The sequence below is a fragment of the Staurois parvus genome, unplaced genomic scaffold (genome assembly GCF_062004578.1).
Source record: "Staurois parvus isolate SC_StPar_1 unplaced genomic scaffold, SC_StPar_1.0 ptg000450l, whole genome shotgun sequence".
NCBI lineage: Eukaryota > Metazoa > Chordata > Amphibia > Anura > Ranidae > Staurois > Staurois parvus.
In genome coordinates this window covers 4,756,607-4,772,297 of record NW_028318246.1, presented here as the reverse complement: position 1 = coordinate 4,772,297, position 15,691 = coordinate 4,756,607, and the positions used below count along the sequence as shown (strand labels likewise).

The 15,691-nt window shown below is 41.8% G+C and overlaps 1 protein-coding gene across 3 annotated transcripts in view; it reads right to left on the bottom strand.

Annotated features, from left to right (window-relative positions):
- The window catches only part of TRMT1 (tRNA methyltransferase 1), a 53,414-nt gene that overhangs the window by 23,821 nt on the left and 13,902 nt on the right, over positions 1–15,691 (bottom strand). For all 3 annotated transcript variants that reach the window (XM_089688701.1, XM_089688703.1, XM_089688702.1), the window contains exons 5-9: positions 6,903–7,090; positions 5,406–5,521; positions 3,638–3,750; positions 513–661; positions 335–418 (exon numbers count right to left, since the gene is read on the bottom strand). In XM_089688701.1, the coding sequence (XP_089544827.1) occupies positions 335–418; positions 513–661; positions 3,638–3,750; positions 5,406–5,521; positions 6,903–7,090 (650 nt within the window). The remainder of the gene's footprint in view (positions 1–334; positions 419–512; positions 662–3,637; positions 3,751–5,405; positions 5,522–6,902; positions 7,091–15,691) is intronic.

Sequence of the window (15,691 nt, the reverse complement as noted above, 5' to 3'; positions counted from 1 at the left end):
TCGCAAATGTGTGGCCACTCGGCGTCTAGGCCCAGACGCCGGGAGGCCGCACATTTGCGTTCGGCTGGCGTGAAGAGATTAATACCGTTTTAACCAATAGGTTTTTAATTGTTTTGTAAATTTTTTTGTGCAATAAAAATAATTTATTGTATAATTATATTTCTTTTGTATCCTTTAGATCATCCCCAGTGGGGGTATAATTTTCTAATGAAAATTGTGGGAGTGGAGGATCTGTCACACTTCTTCGGATTATTACAGCTTGTACAAACCTTAGCCTCATTCTTGAAGTGATTACTATACAAATCTTCACAGATGAAAGGAGAAGAGAACTCACTTGTTTCCATGGGCAATGGCTCTACCCATACGCTGCAAATGGAATGTTCCACACCCCACGCAGTTGTACACCAGGGCTTGTTTGCTATGCAGAAAAACAGGGAGGATGCAATCACATTTCATAGACTAGAACAAAACCTCCTAGTGCAGTCTGTATACAGTGAAATCGATCGGCTCACCTGGCAGACATCTTTACCTTGGCCTGACCTGTGAAGACTCGCACAAACACGCGGATGTAGAAATCGGCAGAGATGCTGATCAGGGGGACTATATAACGTTGGTAACAGTTGGAGCGCAGGTCCAAGGTGTGCAACAGGATGCGCAGAGCCTGAAGAAGAGGAGACCGGCCTCATTCAACAAAAAGGTCTTATACAAAGATGTGTTCCTGCTAACATCCAATCAGAGGCTCCCTTTGTTTTTCTAACCGGTTTCATACACAGGAAAGGAAGAATCTGATTGGCCCACATAGGCATTATACATGGTTCTTCTGTCAAGACACTTTATACAGAAAGCCCATGCTTATTTATCAAAAAACAGCAATGAAAAGGATGAGCACAGCGACCAGAGAGTTCAGGCTGCATGCATTTCAGGAAATGGAGTTGTCACTAGCAATCAGATACTCACTTTCACTGTCTAGACTGCACTCCAAAACTCCAGACAAATGTCATAATCCCAATATCTCATCTATATGCCCTACATTAAAGCGGAGCTCCACCCAAAAGGGGAAGTTCCGCTTTAAGGACAGCTGCCCCGTTCCCCATTAAGGATTGGCACCTTTGGGGGGCGGGGAGCGGGTAACTAAATTTTCCGGTCTGATCGCCTAGGCGATCGGAAACAGAAGGTGTCCTTCCTCCCTGTAGTCTTTTGGGACACGCGACAGGTCCCAGAAGACTACAGGACCATTCATAAAGCGCAGCGCTACTCGCACATGCGCAGTGGGCACCCGGCTGTGAAGCCGCAAGCTATCACAGCCGGGTGCACACACTGAAGATGCCGGCCTCCTGGAATACAGGACGGCTAGTGAAACAGGCTGCGGGTGACACACCACAGGACCGAGGGACAGGTAAGGGACTGTTTTTTAAAAGTCAGCAGCTACAGTTTTCATACGACTTTTCTTACAAATATTCTCGGCCGAAAATTTAGACGTGTATGGCCTGCATATGGCTGGCCGTACACGTGAAGACTTTCGAGCGAGAATATTAGTTTCAAGAATATTCGTTTGGTTTTTCTAATCGTTAGTGGGGTCAAATCGATGTTTGATTTTGACAGCAGTAACAGAAAAATTTGAAGGGAAAGGAAGGCGAACGTTTCTCGATCAAACGACTTTTCGGCCAGTGTATGTGGTTACATTCATTCAAAAATTGTCTTTTGCGTTTAACATTCGATTTTAAAATGAATGTAACCACATACACTGGCCGAAAATTAGTTTGATCGAGAAAAGTTTTCCTTCCTTTCCCTTCAAATTTTTATGTTTGATTTGGACAGCAGTGACAGAAAAATTTGAAGGGAAAGGAAGGAAAACTTTTCTCGATCAAACAAATTTTCGGCCAGTGTATGTGGTTACATTCATTTTAAAATCGAATGTTAAAAGCAAAAGACAATTTTTGAATGAATGTAACCACATACACTGGCCGAAAAGTCGTTTGATCGAGAAACGTTCGCCTTCCTTTCCCTTCAAATTTTTCTGTTACTGCTGTCAAAATCAAACATCGATGTGACCCCACTAACGATTAGAAAAATGAAACGAATATTCTTGAAACTAATATTCCCGACCGAAAGTCTTCACGTGTACGGCCAGCCGTATGCTGGCCATGCACTTGTAAATTTTCGGCCGAGAAGATTTGTAAGAAAGGTCGTATGAAAATTCTTTGCACATTGAATGAATGGACGAATGTTGTTCAAAAATTGTCTTTTGCTTTTACATTCGATTTTAAAATGAATGTAACCACATACACTGGCCGAAAATTCATTTGATTGAGAAACATTTTCCTTCCTTTCCCTTCGAATTTTTCTGTCACTGCTGTCAAAAACAAACAATGATTTGACCCCACTAACGATTAGAAAATCAAACAAATATTTTTGAAACGCATATTCTTGGCCAAAAATCTACACCTGTATGGCAAGCCTAATGCAGGCCATAGAAGGGTCGAAAATCGGCCGATTTTTCGGCCGAAAAAAAAGCCTGACGATTTTCGCACCGTTAATGGGTTAATTGGTCGGCCGTTTTTCGGGGTTTTGGCACATTTTTTTTATCAGTGAAGTAGGAAAAAAATTGGCCGATTTTCCTGGCAGTGATGGGCAAATCGGCCGATCTTCTTACCGATAAAAAAATCAGCGCATGAGCCGTGGCGAAAAAAAAAAGGAGAAGGAGGAGGAGAAGAATTCCAGTCCACGATTATATTTGACATGAAAAAGTATTGCGGTTGCAACAATGTATCTGTTTGTATCCAAATAAAAAAAAAATCTGTATCCGAAATGGATACAAATAGATACAATGTTGCAACCGCAATACTTTTTAATGTCAAATATAATAGCGGAGCTCTCTGCAGGGACAGAAGTAATTAAATGCCGGCCGTAGACGGGACGAAAATCGGCCGATTTTTTTTACCGTTGGTGGTAACGTCAGCCTATTGAACAACCGATTTTTCGTGTTTTTTTTTTTTTTTTTTAAACGATTGGTTTTCGACCTGTCTATGGCCTGCATTACTCTTGGAACTGAGACCCCTCCACACCAAATCATGGCACCCATCAAATGGATGACTACAGCAGAAATTGGCTGAAGTTCTGATTCCCTAATAATGCCTTCCTGCTGACTAAGCAATGATGGAGCAGCACACTGATGACATCATCCCTGTGCACTACCCTCCTGCAAGCGCAGAGAAAAGTAAGAGAAACCCAGCTGGTTCAGGTTTCTGACCCCCCTTTCTCGTAGTGCTCGTTCAAGAAAAAATAGGGTGCGAATATAAAGATGGATTAGGGTACCTGTGCTGGCTTTACAAAAATAATAATAATTTAATAAACAAGTAACTGGATCATTACTTTTTTTTAAATAGAACTCTGTAATTTCAAGTAACAAAAACAACAAACAGAATGTGTCTCTACAGGGAACAAAGCTGTTCTGTTGGCAGACTGATGATTGAACGGACTGTGTTGATGGGGGAAATTGAGCAATTTTCTTTCCTTCCACCCATGGCAGAGGAAGGAAAAAAGAAATCAGGTCATCTATAGGCTGCTTAGGGTAAAGTCCCACTATATTCACTAAATCACTCAGCAGGTTACCTGCCCTCCCACTAACATAACTTACCATTTCATGACAGAACTTGGACTTCAAGGACATGGCTCCATATTTCCCGTAACACGTCTCACCATTATTTCCTGCTAGCACAGCCATATCAGTGCAGGTCACACACAACAGCCCTGCAGGATAAAGTGGGGGTGAGGTTTTTGGTTTAACTGAAAAGGTAGAGGAGACAATCTGACCATGGTCAAGTCAATAAGGCCAAAAGGTAGTAGCACAGAGTGACCCAGCTCTTTCTTAAAAAAATTTATATCAATATCAATATCAAAATTAACCCTGGTACGGGACATCCCTTCTCTGTTACTATTCAACAGTCACAATGGGGTTTATTTACTAAAGCTGGAGAGTCCAAAATCAGACTCCCTTCTGCATAGAAACCAATCAGCTTCTAACCTCAGCTTGTTCAATGAAGCTTTGGCAATGAAACCTGGAAGCTGATTGGTTTCTATGCAGAAGGGAGTCTGATTTTGCACTCTCCAGCTTTAGTAAATAAACCCCATAGTGACACAGTAGGGGTTGTTTTTTGTTTTTTTTATTAAGTACACAATTATTGTAATGTCTTACTCAAATGTTCATGATCACAATCTGTATATTAACATTATGACTAGCTGGGCCTCATTCCTACAGGACTTTAATTCAACCACTTGCCTACCGGGCACTTTCACCCCCTTCCTGCCAAGGCCAATTTTCAGCTCTGTCGCACTTTGAATGACTATTGCGCGGTCATGCAACACTGTACCCAAACAATTTTTCTAAAAAATATTTTTAGACATATAGAATTTTCTTTTGGTGGTATTTAATCACCACTGGGTTGTTTAGGTTTTTTTTTTAATAAACAAGTGCAAAAAGGCTGAAAACTTTTTTGGGGATAAAAAAAAATAAAAAACATCTTGGTTTCTGCTATAAAGTTTTGTAAATAAGTAATTTTTCTCTTTCATTGATGTGCGCTGATGAGGCGGCACTGATGAGAAGGCACTGACGGGCATTGACAGGCATCACTGATGGGCAGCAATGATGGGCACTGATTGGCACCGATGGGTACTAACAGACTGCACTGATGAGGAAGCACTGATGGGCATTGACAGGCATCATTGATGGACACTGACAGGAATCACCGATAGGCGGCAATGATAGGCAGCACTGATTGGCACCGATGGGTACTAATAGTCTGCACTGATAGGCGGCACTCAAAGGAGCATTGATGGGCACTGAGGAGCGGCATTGATAGGGCCACACTAATAATCAGGCCACTGATGATCAGTGACCCGATTATCAGTGTAGATGTCCCCTCTGAGGATTGCTGCTTATCAGGTCTCCTCATGCGCATGAGGAAAGGACTGCCGATAACCGGCATTTCCTGTTTACATCAGCTGTGACTGGCTGATCCCATGGTAAAGAGCCTACAACATCGGCTCTTTACCACGATCGGTGATCCGGGCATGTGCAGCTAGAGTGGGAGGACGTTATATGATGTCCTCCCAGAAAAAGAGAGCTCCCGCCAATCCGTCATTTCCCAATAAGGCAGGCAGGAGGCGGTTAAAGCCCAACTGAACTTTCAATTTAAATTAGTCAAATACATTCCAGAAGCATCAAATCAAAAGATGTTTAATGTCTTATGGTTCATTTTCTGTAGAAAGCAACCATGACCTGAACAGAAAAGTCTGCCCAATGTCTACATGCTACAGAGGCTCTCTATGGGGAAGCAGTGATCTCTGACAATTGTAAGTCTTTTAGTTATGCTCCTCCTCAGGGAAACTGCAGAACAGCCACCTACCTCCATCACAGACACTCTGCACTGCTGCATCCAGAAACATGGCCGGGCTTCCATAGGGATCTAGATCTATGACGTCAAAGCGATCTTGTATCCCCATCCTATTGTACATCAACATCCTGCAGATTTGGGAGCAGAGAGTATTGGCTTCCTAATTACAATTCCCAATAATTATACATTTAATACTTCTGTATGCCCAAAAATATTTCACCTTTGTCAGTAAAGCTAGGCAGTCAATGAATTACAACCGTTGCGTTGCTGCCCCTATTGCTCATCTATACCATCTCATCTCTCCAGTATAAATCGGCATCCATGAACGGGCAACAGAAAAATGTCTTGCACACTAAAGGGCCATTCACACTTTTGCCTTTCTGGTGAATTGTGTTAACGTGCTGCACCCAGGTCTTCCAGCAAGCAGCTTTCTCTGGGGGTACTGCTCGAGGGGGAGGAACCAGAGCACCGGCAAAAAGAAGAGGATCGGGGCAGCTGTGTGCAAAACTACTGCACAGAGCAGGTAAGTATCACGTTTGTTATTAAAAAAAAAACAAAACATGCTTTAGTATCACTTTAACCCCTTGGTGCCAGCGCCTCCAGGCCCTTTAAAGGGTTTCAGAAGCCGGGAGGTGGAGTAGGGTTTTAGGGTCATGTGACCAGCACGATTCGCCATCACGGCAGTCACATGATCAGGAAAGGTCCTGATCCAAAGAGATCGGGACCTTTCCGTGAGTACCGGACATGTAATCTGGGAGCGCGCAGGACACGCGCTCTCAGCACATATGTTTTTCTTAATTGCACGCAAATGTGCGGCCGCTCGGCATCAAGACCAAGACGCTGGGGGGGCCGCACATTTGCGCCCGGCCAGCGCCAAGAGGTTGAAGAGTGCATTCTCTGCAGTAAGGTAAAATATGTCCCAATACTTGTATCGACCCCTCACACCCCCCCCCCCCGTATACTTACCTGGGCTCGATCTCAATCCAGCGCCGTGTTCATCTCCAACAGCTCTCTCCTCTCTCTCTGCTCACAAAGGCAGCAGTGGGAGCCATTGGCTCCCGCTGCTGTCAATCAAATTCTCTGAGCAGAGAGCAAGGCTAACACTGTGTCTGTCAACAGAGGCACACAGCCCAACTCTGGAGAGATCTCGCAGGTGCACCCCCATAGGAAGAGCACCGAGAAAAGGAGGTGCCCAGAGCACTAGTGGGGGGACCGGAGAAGAGGAGGTTCATTAAAGAAAAAAAAAAAAACTTTATATATGCTTTAATAAAGTCCCTGAGAAGTACATGATTAATGCAGTTCATCAGGAAAATATTCATTGGGTGTGACAAAGTTGGATACAGTGAAGAAAGCCATTTTGTTATCTCAGCCTATTAAATTCTTAGGAAGCCGTGTTATCCCCACAGCACAAAGCACTGATGTCTCCAGTTCCTAGGCTGCGTGCTTATTAATGTCAGTGCAGCCCATAAGATTGATATCAGCTACACAGTACTATTTATTGCCACCTACCTGGCATCACTGTAGCTGGCCGTCACCAGGTTCTCTACATGATTGTACTTTATATTCCGTTTGATCAGCTCTACAGCACTTGATGAGAAGTCGTTGGCAATGATACTTTGAAGGCCGGGAACTTCTTTGGCAAAGCGAATTGAACGCAAACCTGAGGCTGCAAGGCCCTCCAGCACGCGGAGGCCTTCCTGGAAGAGGGAATATGATCAGTTATTGAGGGACAAACCAGTTCGGACATGCAAAATTGTTCTGGAACCACAGTCTCAGTGCTGCATACCTTATACACAGACAGGGTCCAGGTGCAGGATGAAGACGTATGCTGAACAATACAGCTTAATTAGTGCAATGGCTTAGTTTCTAGGGTAATGGGGGTTTTAGGTTAAGATTTTAGGGGGTTAAGGAGATACCATCACCTGTTCCTGGAGGGCAAGGTTACAGTGCCTCCTGATAATCCGTTCCCACCAGCAAGGCATACTCAGCCCCCCCCACCAACAAGCAAAACTCACCCATCCAAGCTCCTTCACTGCCTCCCTGCTGCAAGAGTCCACACTTCCTAATCTTTCGAGTCAATTGGTGTCAGAGCTTGGCTGGGTGAAGGATGTCAATTAACCACTTCCTGCCGGGCACTTATACCCCCTTCCTGCCCAGGCCAATTTTCAGCTTTCAGCACTGTTGCGCTTTGAATGACAATTGCACGGTCATGCAACACTGTACCCATATGAAATTTGTATCATTTTTTTTTTCACACAAATAGAGCTTTCTTTTGGTGGTATGTATTCGCCACTTGGTGTTTTATTTTTTGCGCTATAAACAAAAAAAAAAAAGAGCAAAAGTTTAAAAAAAAAATAAAAAATTTTCTTGGTTTCTTTTGTAAAATTTTGCAAACAGGTTAATTTTTCTCCTTCACTGATGTGCATTGATGAGGCTGCACTGATAGGCAGCACTGAGAGGCGGCATTGATGAGCTGGCACTGATATGCAACAATGATGGAAACTGATGGGTGGCATTGACTGGGCAGCACTGATGGGCACATGTGGGTGGCACTGATGGGCACCGATCATTAGGGCACTGATCATCAGGGCATGGATGATTGGTGCCGATCCCTCCTCTGGCAAATGCTGGTTATCGGCAATATTTTTCCTTACGCTGTGACAGCATGAGGAAAATGCAGCCGATGACTGGCAACTGCATTTACCGGTGATCTGCTGTGTCATTGGACACGGCTGATCACATGGTAAAAGGCCGCTGTGATTGGCCTTTTACCACCTCACGTGATCAGCTGTGTCCGTAGGACACAGCGATCAGGGAGGGCCCTGGGGGCACGCAGGAGAGCGCATTTTGGGAGGACGTCGTATGACGTCCTCCCAGAAATGGCCGTCCACAGTGAAGCTGTCATTCAGCTATCTGCTGTCGGCAAGTGGTTAAACCCTTACATATATCCAGAAAAATTACTGGCCTCAGGTGATACACAGAGATGAAACAAATCCTCCTACATAAGTTTATCTGCAGTCTGCTCTTCTCTACATCTACATAGTTTGTCTGAGCTGAAATTACACAATGTAGAGGTCAGTGAGGAGAGCTCAGAGAGCTGACTGGAGGAAAGGAACCCCCCCCCTTAAGCACAGCACACATGAACAGAGCTGAGGCAGTCACTCTGCTGACGGTCCCTCCCCTGTCACCTTTTAATCTTTTGGTGTCAGGAAAACTTGTCAGCGACTCATGCAGATAGCAGAGGAATGAAGCAGCAGACAGAAATGATACTTAGAGCACTGGATTTATACAAGTAGTCACTATAGAGGGATATGTTTTGTTCATATTTCATTTATGAGGTTTACAACCACTTTAAAGTAACTAAAGGATAAACTATTTCTCAGATCTGGATAGAGTAGTAAGGGGTTAGAAACACTTTCAGGGTTTTATTGATGTCTGTGTCTCCATAACTGGGATTCACCATAATCTCAGTTCTCAATCCTCCTAGATTGTAAACTCCAAGGATCAGGCCCTCCTAACCCTCTTGTATTGTTGCTGTATTGTCTCCTGTTATATTGTAAAGGTAAAGGTCTGAGCAAACTGTTGGCGCTATATAAATCCTGTATAATAATTGTCCAGATCACCAATGTCACCGGGAATGAAAGTGAGGGGAAACACTTGACCATCACACTGCCTTCCTGTTCTGGCTGTCCAGCCAAGGACCAAGAGATTGTTAAAGAGAAAAAAAATTTGACTCTGATGGAAAACATGCTTTACAATATGCGTTGTAAGCATAAAAAAATATACACAAAGTGAATTTTAATGGTATATTTTGGGGCCCATCAAACCCCAACTGTCAGTAGATGGCTCCTACTGACACTCAGTGAAGTAGGAAGTGCAGCATAGCACTTCATTCAAGTCCACCTATAAAAAAAAAAAAAAAAAAAAAAAAAAAAGACTCCAATAGGGCTGCCAAAGGGAAAACATATTAATCAGCAGATCTACAGTGCTGCTGCGCTAATACATTATACAATTTTCTTGAGATTTTTGGTTTAGATTTACCAAAAACCATATAATAGGAGGTCAAACCTAACAACACTTTCAATTGTATCCAATTAGGACGGCTCTTGCACTACATAGTTGAAGGTAAATATAAAGGAAATTGGGCAGAAATCGGACAGAAAATTGTATAGTGTATGCCCAGAGTCCCACCTTTATTTAACAAGATTTCATCAAGCGTTTACAATGCTGCCCCGCAATAATGCAAAGGGAAATAAAAAAGAGAGCGCACCAACCTTGCGCATTACCTCAGTAATCCATAATTTTATTAAATTCAGAATGACACTCACAAACAACGAAGTCATTCAAGCATGTAAGTCCTCAAAGGAACTTTAGAAATGTGAAGCCTGTGCGAGTCACATCATAGGGGTAGACACTCAGATTATTTCTGACGCGTTTCGAAGGGCATCCCTTCATCAGAGCTCTGATTTACTTTGTTGTTTGTGAGTATCATTCTGCATTTAATAAAATTATGGTGTACTGAGGTAATGCACAAGGTTGGTGCACTTTCTTTCTTGTTTCACTTTGCAGTACTGGTCGGGCTTCCCTAGCCTTGTTTAGAGCTGCACAACCCTATATGCATTGAAGGTCGAATTTTTCAAGTTCTGGCTCCATCCATCCACCCTTATTCTGGGTCATAGAGCGCAGGAGAGGTCATTTCTGGCCCCGCAATAATGTTCATGACAAGGAAATTCCATTACTCCCAACAGAAAGACTGTGGGAATGCCAGTTCTTGCATAAGTCCCTGTGACGGGAGTGACTTTTGGGTTTCGGGGGACCTCTGTATCATCTCCCCAAATCATTATGTTTAACCCACCCTGTGCCTGTTAAGGGTTACAGGGTGTGTATGTGAATGTCTGAGTCCTGTGTATAGTGTGTGTTACTTTGTCTAGGCCACATGGCTGACCATTGTCTGTTTACCATGTGCTACCCCCCATGGTGCTGTGTCTTCCTGTGCAGCAAACTATTATGGGATGTATGGTTTGTGTATTGGTGTGGGGGTTGGTCAATGTCCTTTGCCACATGGTTGCATCCCATTGTTCTGTGTCTGGTTGGATGGGGAGGGGTGATGAGGTGTTTCCTGCCTATACTGTAGCCCTTCCCACTGAGAGGGTGGGCTGATGATGTATTTCTTGTTCCTGGTTGTGTTTCCCCGCCCTCTGTATATATTCTGTGTTTTGTGTAAAATAAAGAGGAGTTGGCTTCCTGTTTTAGTAGGAGCTGGGTATTGTCTATTTTCCTGAGCGATTCCAAGGGTGTGGTCCGTGGATGGTGTTCGGACAGGGGAAGTTGTGCTATAACGGAAAAACTCAGTGCGGTCTGGGTTCCGGTTCCGTTACAGTCCCTCCATGATTTAATGGAGAAATTGATCTTTGGTACAATAGTTCTTTGATTAATTCATTCTAAGTGCAGCTCACCTGCTCTAATAATTACCTTCCTCCCTTATCCAGTGATCTTCACTATACAGACGAAGGCTGGCCAAAAATTATACAATTTTCTTGAGAATTTTGCTTTAGATTTACCAAAAACCATATAATATGAGGTCAATCCTAAACAACACTTTCAGTTGTATCCAATTAGGCCGGCTCTTGCACTACATAGTTGAAGGAAAATCTAAAACAAATTGCACAGAAAATTGTATGGTCAGCCTTATGCCCAGAGTCCCACATATATTTAACAAGATCTCATCAAGCGTTTACAATGCTGCCCCACAATAATGTTCATGACAAGGAAATTGCATTACTCCCAACAGAGAGACAGTGGGAATGCCAGTTCTTGCATATGTCCCTCCATGATTTAATGGAGAAATTGATCTTTGGTACAATGGTCCTTTGATTCATTCTAAGTGCAGCTCACCTGCTCTAATAATTACCTTCCTCCCTTATCCAGTGATCTTCGCTATACAGACAAAGACTGGCCAAACATTATACAATTTTCTTGAGAATTTTGCTTTAGATTTACCAAAAACCATATAATAATAGGAGGTCAAACCTAACAACACTTTTAATTGTATCCAATTAGGCCGGCTCTAGCACTACATAGTTGAAGGAAAATCTAAAACAAATTGGACAGAAAATTTTATAGTGTATGGCCAGCCTTATAGTCATATTGGAAATTTGCACACCTGCCATCCACAAACCAATGAAAATGTTGCTGAGATTCAATAGTTTGGGGATGGTGGGATTGGTGGAACTCTGAGTCACAGAAGTCAAAGCCTCTGTTCAGGAAGAACCTGGGTTATTGGTACGCAGGAAAGGACATGGGACGTAATAAAAGTGTTTGAGGGTAACGTAACAGGTTTGTTTAAACAAACAAAACTGTCTTTTTTTTTTTCTCTCTCCTGTGCTCTTTATTCTCAATTCCTTTTTTTCCCCTTCTCCTGATTTGGTTTGTATACTTTTGGTGAATTTCTATGGCAATGCCTATGTTCATTGATTGATGGAACGTTTGTTGCCTGGTGGAGATGGTGCTCTCTGTATATATTGCCATTGACTAATAATATATTTTTTTTCATGTTCTCGATTGTTCTATGCATATGATTAGGCACTCCATTTCCCCTTGCAGGTGGAAACTATAGATTTTAATAATTATATAAATGTCTTTTTGATGTCTATTAGATAATATATGTTTTAATAAAAGGAGTTATTTAGGATAGTTATATATGGGAGGACTTTCGGAATGTTAGTATATAGTAATATATGTGAAAACGTCTGATGCTGTTAATAAAGGTAGTTAGAAGATGGTTAAAAGTGAGGACATATGATAATAGAAATTAAGAAAGACTGATAATATTGCTGAGTAGTGGAGCTGAATAAAGGATATTGTTTCATATAAATTGTTTTTATATAGATTAGAAGGAGTCAGATGTAGTATAGTATGTGGTAGTAGTGGTATTAAATTAAGAAATTTTGTATCGTATTCTGTATGTTTGCCCATTTTTGCGATTATATGTGGGCATTCTTCCATGAACTAAGATGGCGCGAATGACTTCCTGTCCGCATATGCAGATCAATATAAAAAGAACGGTCGCCTAGACGTCAGAATCCCTTTGATGACAAAGTCCAGGAAGTGACGAAACGCGTCGGGACACGTGACGTATGACGCAATTACGTTGTACCAGAAGTACGAGTGCGGCCATCTTTGATTAAGGAAAATGCGATTTTCTCCAGGGAAGTGCTTGTTACACAAGCTGAAAGTTGGAGTTTTCTATGTAAGTGGATAAAATAAAGTATTGTATCTTTACCACTCAGCCTCTAACTGCCTATTTTACCTTATGAGGGATGTGGAGATATGCCTAAAGAAAGTGGATATATGTTTAAAGGAAGTTTGAAAAATTTGGAGGTGCAGCCATCCACCACTTTGTAAAGCGGATTATTACCTCTATAGGGTAATTGTTCATTTGTTGCACTAGGTTAGAGTGGCCACTTTTGCACTAATTGTTTGGATTCACACTTGTTTTTTGGTTGCAGTGTGTTGAGTTCACTGTCACAATTAATGAGATATAGTTTACATGCATTTTGGGTTATTTTGTTGGTGCACATCTAGAGTGTGTATATGTGTATATATATATATATATGTATGTATATATATATATATATATATATATATATATATATATATATATATATATATATATGTATGTACAGTAGGGATCGAAAGTTTGGGCACCCCAGCTAAAAATTTGTATTAATGTGCATAAAGAAGCCAAGGAAAGATGGAAAAATCTCCAAAAGGCATCAAATTACAGATTAGACATTCTTATAATATGTCAACAAAAGTTAGATTTTAATTCCATCATTTACACTTTCAAAATAACAGAAAACAAAAAAATGGCATCTGCAAAAGTTTGGGCACCCTGCAGAATTTATAGCATGCACTGCCCCCTTTGCCAAGCTGAGACCTGCCAGTGTCATGGATTGTTCTCAATCATCGTCTGGGAAGACCAGGTGATGTCAATCTCAAAGGTTTTAAATGCCCAGACTCATCTGACCTTGCCCCAACAATCAGCACCATGGGTTCCTCTAAGCAGTTGTCTAGAAAACTGAAACTGAAAATAATTGACGCTCACAAAGCTGGAGAAGGCTATAAGAAGATAGCAAAGCGTTTTCAGATGTCAATATCCTCTGTTCGGAATGTAATTAAGAAATGGCAGTCATCAGGAACAGTGGAAGTTAAAGCAAGATCTGGAAGACCAAGAAAAATATCAGACAGAACAGCTCGCAGGATTGTGAGAAAAACAATTCAAAACCCACGTTTGACTGCACGATCCCTCCAGAAAGATCTGGCAGACACTGGAGTTGTGGTACACTATTCCACTATAAAGAGATACTTGTACAAATATGGTCTTCATGGAAGAGTCATCAGAAGAAAACCTCTTCTACGTCCTCACCACAAAAATCATCGTTTGAACTTTGCAAATGAACATATAGACAAGCCTGATGCATTTTGGAAACAAGTTCTGTGGACCGATGAGGTTAAAATTGAACTTTTTGGCCGGAATGAGCAAAGGTATGTTTGGAGAAGAAGGGGCACAGAATTTAATGAAAAGAACCTCTGTCCAACTGTTAAGCATGGGGTTGGATCAATCATGCTTTGGGGTTGTGTTGCAGCCAGTGGCACAGGGAACATCTCCCGAGTAGAAGGAAAAATGGATTCAATAAAATTTCAGCAAATTTTGGATGGTAACTTGATGCCATCTGTGAAAAAGCTGAAGTTAAAGAGAGGATGGCTTCTACAAATGGATAATTATCCTAAACACACCTCGAAATCCACTGGGGATTACATCAAGAGGCGTAAACTGAAGGTTTTGCCATGGCCTTCACAATCTCCTGACCTCAACATAATTGAAAATCTATGGATAGACCTTAAAAGAGCAGTGTGTGACAGACAGCCCAGAAATCTCAAAGAACTGGAAGACTTTTGTAAGGAAGAATGGGCAAAGATACCTCAAACAAGAATTGAAAGACTCTTGGCTGGCTACAAAAAGCGTTTACAAGCTGTGATACTTGCCAAAGGGGGCAGTACAAGATATTAACTCTGCAGGGTGCCCAAACTTTTGCAGACGCCATTTTTTTGTTTTCTGTCATTTTGAAAGTGTAAATGATGGAAATAAAATCTAACTTTTGTTGACATATTATAAGAATGTCTAATCTGTAATTTGATGCTTTTTGGAGATTTTTCCATCTTTCCTTGGCTTCTTTATGCACATTAATACAAATTTTTAGCTGGGGTGCCCAAACTTTCGATCCCCACTGTATGTATGTATGTATGTATGTATGTATGTATATATATATATATATATATATATATATATATATATATATATATATATATATATATATATATATATATACACAGTTGCAAGAAAAAGTATGTGAACCCCTTGGGATTACATGGAGTTTTGCATGAATTGGGCATAAAATGTGCTCTGAACGTCATCTAAGTCACAACAATAGAAGAACACAGTCTGCTGAACATAATACTACACAAACATTAGATGTTGCCATGGTTTAATTGCACATAACATGTAAACATTCACAGTGCAGGGAGGAAAAAGTATGTGAACCTTTGGACTTAATAACTGGTTCACCCTCCTTTGGCAGCAATAACCTCAACCAAACGTTTCCTGTAGTTGCAGATCAGACCTGCACAACGATCTGGAGTCATTTTGGACCACTCCTCTTCACAAAACTGTTTCAGTGTAGCAATATTCTTGGGATGTCTGGTGTGAATCGCTCTCTTAAGGTCATGCCACAGCATTTCAATCGGGTTGAGGTCAGGACTCTGACTGGGCCACTCCAGAAGGCGTATTCTGTGCTGTTGCAGCCATTGTTTTGTTGAATTACTTGTATGCTTTGGGTCATTGTCCTGTTGCATCACCCATCCTCTGCGGAGCTTCAGTTGGTGGACAGATGGTCGTACGTTTTCCTGCAAAATGTCTTGATAAACTCTGGAATTCATTTTCCCATCAATGACAACATTCTGTCCAGGCCCTGAGGCAGCAAAGCAGCCTCAAACCATGATGCTCCCTCCGCCATGTTTTACAGTGGGGATGAGGTTTTGATGTTGGTGTGCTGTGCCTTTTTTTCTCCACACGTAGTGTTGTGTGTTCTTCCCAAACAACTAAATCTTGGTTTCATCTGTCCACAGTATATTTTGCCAGTAGTGCTGCGGAACATCCAGGTGCTCTTTTGCAAACTTCAAACGTGCTGCAATCTTCTTTTTGGACAACAATGGCTTCCTTTGTGGTGTCCTCCCAT